The sequence below is a fragment of the Microcaecilia unicolor genome, chromosome 1 (assembly GCF_901765095.1).
Source record: "Microcaecilia unicolor chromosome 1, aMicUni1.1, whole genome shotgun sequence".
Lineage (NCBI taxonomy): Eukaryota > Metazoa > Chordata > Amphibia > Gymnophiona > Siphonopidae > Microcaecilia > Microcaecilia unicolor.
In genome coordinates, this window is record NC_044031.1 from 277,964,284 (window position 1) to 277,970,283 (window position 6,000).

Below are 6,000 nucleotides of genomic sequence, written 5' to 3' on the forward strand. Positions count from 1 at the left end.
CTTAAGAAGTTACACACACAAATCCCATTTCATCACAGGGCCTAATTCAATAAAGGCTTTTCATATGTGCCATATGGGATTGTTTTTATTGGACCCTTTGAATTCAGCAGTAGCTCTGAAACAACTATTGCTATTGCCGTTTATTGTCTATAGTTAATGGAGATAAGAAAAATCCGCCAAAAGACGGAGAACTCAACACCCCACGGAAAACATCAATATAGAGTAAAAGTGGGAGGACGACCAAGGATACCAAAGACTAAGAAGATGTATATTAGTAGAGAAGTTTATTGAAGTATAGAGACTTGACACAACGTTGTGTTTCGGCCTTTAGGCTTGCATCAGGAGTCTTATTTTTCAAAATACCTTCTGAGCAATGATGATGGAAAATCTTCTGGAAAGAATAGTGTTTAGAAAGACCGTTGTAGGATAAAGCGTGTTCGTTTGTCTCGTTGGACTGAACGCTCGCAGCTAAATGCTTTTGCCATTTCAAGCATTTTGCTGTGAGCGTTCAGTCCAACGAGACAAACGAGCGTGCTTTATCCTACAACGGTCTTTCTGAAGACTATTCTTTCCAGAAGATTTTCCATCATCATTGTTCAGAAGGTATTTTGAAAAATAAGACTCCTGATGCAAGCCTAAAGGCCGAAACACAACGTTGTGTCAAGTCTCTATAGTTCAATAAACTTCTCTACTAATATACATCTTCTCAGTCTTTGGTATCCTTGGTCGTCCGCCCACTTTTACTCTGTTAATGGAGATAAAACATCAGTTTTAATGTAATTAGTAAAAGCATGAGTTGTAGCACTGCTTGTGCCAACAAGAGGATGATCACTCGCAGCAAGGTTGTGAAATTGGCAACGGGGTCTGAAGATTATATAAAACGCTTGCTACAAGTGTGGTTTAATAATAGACTCTGATGTTTTAATGGGTGTAGTGAGTTTTTTTTTTTTCTTCAGGAAAAGGGGATGTTGTGGGGGTTCAGTTGGTTGAAGATCCAACCTTTGCGCCCTGTGCTGTCTGGGAGTGTTTACAGCCTGTTTTGGAAAATAATTTTATTCTTTCAGGATGATAGGGTTCTTTTAACCTTATTTGGATTCAAGGATGCGTAGGACCCTTATCCATGCACTGTTCTTAAACTGTCTTGATTATTGCAACTCTTACCATGGTGTCCTGAGGCATGTTCAGTTGTTGCAAAACACAACAGTGAAATATCATTCTATCGTACTCAACAGTCTGATCATGTTATACCCTTTTGGTTGAACACTAGCTTTCTGTGGCTTTGCCAGGTGAAATTTAAAATCTTAATGTTTGCTCATTGGGTCTTCTACTTTGGACAGCCTCTTTATATAAGCACTGTGCTTACTCCTTGCTGTCCCCAATGCTCCCTAAGAACATCATAAACCAGTATTTTGGTTATTCCCTCTCAGCAGGCTGAGACTGGATTGGATATGTAGTGTACTGCCTTTAGTTGTCTTGCTTCCTGTCTTTGGAATTTGTTGTCCATTGAATTTCTTAGTATGCTAAGTTCAAGAAGGTCATGAAGACCTGGTTTTCATTGTGCCCATCCTCGGGCTCCTTGGATGTCATTCACTCCCCTTCTGCATGTGTAATTTTAGGGCAGACCTTTATTACAAATTTACAGGACCATTATAAAGTTGGCACTACAAACTTCTGATGTCAATTCCTATTCAAATGTTGATATATCAAATACTGGAATCAGTGAATAAAGTGAAAATAATCTATCCAGTCTGCCCATCAATACCAGATAGTAAACTACAATCCTTTTTTTTTTTTCCTCAGGTCCCCTCTATGCTTGTCTTATGTTTTCTTGAAATCAGATAGTAACATGTCCAGATGTAGAGTGCATGCTGGGCTCCAGAGGGAGGTGCAGTCTGTGGCTTATGTTAGTGCAGTGCTTGGGCTAGTGATGCCGCAAAATAGGGCGGGTAGGGGGAGCCTAAGTGGTTGCAAATGGAGGTTCCTGATGTCATCTGTAACCAGAGACTTGTTCTGGAGTACAAGTTACTGGGTAGGAAAGGATTTTGACTTTTTCTTTTTTTTTTTTTTTTCTTCCTGTGCCACAGAAGATTGGAGTACCCAGGCAGCCAGCACTGATGACTGGTCTTCAGCTCCCACTGCCCAGGCAACAGAGTGGGTAGCAACAAACACTGAATGGCCATGAGCTATGCAAACAAGATAACACCTGTAATAAAAGTTCATTTTTGTTACAGGTTCTGATCTGGTTTCTTTATTCTTGGGAATGCCTGGTATAACTGTAAAGGTTTAGGAACATAAACATGTTGTATGTCAACTGCATTATTCTTTTAAACAGTTGGAAGCTGATAATTCCCTTATCCTTAACGTATGTAATCACAGCTTGCTGGTTCTTACAGTGTAGACTCCAGCTAAGGTAATTTAACAGAACTCTTAGGTGTAACTTCAATTTTGATGTACATTTTTTTTACATTGGTAGTAAGCTAGACTTTTTTGTTCCTGTATGGAACTTTTATTTATTTATTTTATTTTTGTTACATTTGTACCCTGCACTTTTTCCCACTCATGGCAGGCTCAATGCGGCAGGCAATGGAGGGTTAAGTGACTTGCCCAGAGTCACAAGGAGCTGCCTGTGCCGGGAGTCGAACTCAGTTCCCCAGGACCAAAGTCCACCACCCTAACCACTAGGCCACTCCTCCACTCCAACTTGATAGTGGGTGTTAATAGAATTGTTTAACTTAATCTCTAAGTGAAAAATTTGAAGGCATCTATAGAAAGGATATTTTTAGATGTTCAGCTATAGTTAAGTAGTTTGTGTACAGAGGAGTGTCTTTCATATACTGCTGTACTTCATTCTCCAGATTCATAAAACTAGTGGTGTGTACCATTTTATTTAAGAGCTTTGGGTATTCTGTAGTTTTAGAATGAAGCTTATCCTATATAATAATTTACACCACCAACGTTCTGTGTCTGGCTGCCTGGGTTCGTAATGTCTCCTGACGTCAGCCAACCTCCAGCGTTCCATTCCCCCTCACTGTCCCCTCGCGTCAAGACATAATGATGTCAGAGAACGGAACAGTGAGAGGGAAGGGAACGCTGGAGGTGAGCTGACGTCGGGAGGGATATTATGAACGGAACGGAAGCCAGCGCCAGCCAGCCAGAGAACGTTCAGGTACAAATTGAGGGGAGGAGAGAATCGCAGGACATCGAGGGGCAGAGGCGAATTGACGGACATGGATGGGATGGGAGGACAGTAGAGGGGGAGAATTGCGGGCCACTGATGGGACAGCAGGGAAGAGAATCGCTGGACATGGAGGGGAGGGGAGAGAGGAAAAAAAAAAGCTTACATGACAGCCTTCCTAGGGCCCATTTCATTGTTGAGGAAACGGGCATGGTTCCACTAGTGTTGATAACATGCTTACAAAGCATAAAATAAGAGAACACAGAAACAAAATGCTGGCAGTTAACCATTTTCCACTTTCCCTTCTCCTCTCCCCCGCCCCCCCCCCCCCCCCCCCCCCCCCCCCCCCCCCAGAAAAAATGCTTACCCACTACACGTGTACAGAGAAAATCTTGCTTGCAAGATAGACATTTGTGCTCTTATGACTTCGTTTTGATTTGACAATCATAGGGCTTGATTCCTTCTATCACATGGTTGTATTTGTATTTAATAGACTTATTCCTTCTAGCTTTACAAAGGACCCTGCTGCCTGACTCGTTTGGTCCCTATGCCCTGGTCCAGAGATAAGATTGCAAGCTATGGAGGGTAGAGTATATCTTCTCCCCCCCCCCCCCCCCCCCAAAAAAAAAAAAATCTGTAGAAAAATTTTTTTTTTAATTAGTTATGGGTATTAATTGAATTCTGCTGTTCGTGTGTCAATCATGTAACCTTTTTCTCCACTGGGCAGATCCTGTGTGAGCTACTGTTGTAGTATACCCTTCCCCATTATGTAAGGCCTTACACATGAATGTGATTACCTTTCTACTGTAATTGTAATCTTCTCCCTGTGTCTAATAATGGCCCCAGTGGAGCCACCCACTGTTGTATTCTGTTTTTCTCCGAGGACAAGCAGGCTGCTTGTTCTCACGACTGAGTTGACGTCCACGGCAGCCCCCACCAAACGGAAGAAAAACTTCGCGGGCGGTCCCGCACACAGGGCACGCCCACCGCGCATGCGCAGCCGTCTTCCCGCCCATGCGTGACCGTTCCGGCTCAGTTTTTTTCTATTCCGTGCTGGAGAGAGACGTGTTCCTGTCTCTCTCTTAGCCCCGGAAACCGGATTGCGGCCTAGCCGCGGTTTTTCTCTTTTTGAGTATACCTTCGCGTCTTATTTTCTTAAAAAAAAAAAAAAAACAGCGAAAAAGTTTTCCTCGTCGTCTTTAGCTGCGAGGGTGCGGCCCGCGGTCGTTTCTTCTTTTTCGGGTGTGCTTTTCACCGCCACCATCGACGATTTTGACTTCGCCGACGCGATTTTTCCGTCGATGTCTTTGAAGGTCCCGAGCTGATTCAAAAAGTGTGGTCGGTGTGGCCGGCAGATCTCGCAGACCGATACTCAACGCTTGGTGTCTCCAGTGCCTCAGCCCAGAGCATAATTCCAAGACCTGCACCTTGTGTCTCGGCTTAAGAAAGCGGAGACAGGTGGCGAGGCAAGGTCTGCGGGACCATCTTTTTGGAACTTGCGCCGGCCCTTCGACGTCGACCTCTACGGCATCAGTGTTGACGGCCGGGTCTTAGGTACCGGTACCGATGTCGACGAAGTCGGCGCCGACTCTGGCATCGACCCCAGGAGTACAGGTACCTTTGGCCTGCCGGTGACGGCGGGAGTGAGCGGCCGCGCGGGCAGTGTGCCCTGGCCACTCCCTCTGCTCAGGGCCATCGGGACCGAACCCTGTCAGATCCGATACCTCGAGGCCGGGAGGGTTCTACCTCCTCCTCGTCTCTTCCGAGCACTGATGACGGGCATCGCAATAAGGCTAAGAAGCACCGTCATCGGTCACCCACAGCGTACGGGACTGCCAGCTCCGGTACATCGAGGGATGACTCGACGCCCAGGAAGCGGCAGTGCCGGGAGGAGCATTCCCCCTCGGTCGAAGAGGTGTCGCTGTGTGAGTCCGCGGGTACCTCGGTACTGTCTCCTAGACCCGAGCAGCTACCGGCACCCACACCAGCCCCTCTGCCTTTCCCGACAGCGGGCCTTGACGAGTTCCTCCGAGCCATCCTTCCGGGGATCCTGGAAGGGCTGATGCGCCAGGCTCTGCCGGCACCGGGGGTGCTTGCGCCCCCGGCACCGTTGATGGAGGCGCCGGTGGGCTCTGACCCGATGCTGAGGCCTCCGACGCCGCTTGCGGCACCGGTGTCGACCGCCACGCAGGTGGAGTCGACGTCAATGGAGGGAGCTTTGTTCCCGCCGGCACGGGAGTCCACCGCTCGTCGCCATCATCGAGGACGTGGTTCCTCGCAGTTGAGACGGGCCCGGTTGAGGTGTGAGCTGAGAGAGCTCATGTCCGACACCGAGGAGGAGGCCTCATGGGGGGAGGAGGAGGGCCCCAGATATTTCTCCTCAGAGGAGTCTGTGGGCCTTCCCTCCGACCCCACTCCTTCACCGGAGAGGAAGCTCTCGCCTCCTGAGAGCCTCTCCTTTGCCTCCTTTGTCAGGGATATGTCCATCAGCATTCCCTTTCCCGTGGTTACTGTGGATGAGCCAAGGGCGGAGATGCTCGAAGTCCTCGACTATCCATCACCACCTAGAGAGTCCTCCACGGTGCCGTTGCACAATGTCCTTAAGGAGACACTGCTTCGGAACTGGTTGAAGCCACTATCTAATCCCACCATCCCCAAGAAAGCGGAGTCCCAATACAGGATCCACTCAGACCCAGAGTTGATGCGGCCTCAATTGCCTCATGACTCGGCGGTCGTGGACTTTGCTCTCAAAAGGGCACGGAGTTCGAGGGATACCGCCTCGGCGCCCCCTGGGCGGGAGTCTCGCACTCTGGACTTGTTTGGGA

The 6,000-nt window shown here is 47.8% G+C and overlaps 1 protein-coding gene across 2 annotated transcripts in view; it reads left to right on the top strand.

The window, feature by feature from the left end:
* RPSA (ribosomal protein SA) overlaps positions 1-2,230 on the top strand; it is a 44,592-nt gene extending 42,362 nt beyond the window's left edge. Inside the window, exon 8 of one of the 2 annotated variants that reach the window (XM_030206935.1) lies at positions 2,088-2,230. In XM_030206935.1, the coding sequence (XP_030062795.1) occupies positions 2,088-2,182 (95 nt within the window). In that variant the 3' untranslated portion in view covers positions 2,183-2,230. Of the gene's footprint in view, positions 1-2,084 lie in introns of both variants that reach the window. The other variant, XM_030206927.1, reaches the window with a different exon arrangement.
* Positions 2,231-6,000: the final 3,770 nt, after the last annotated feature.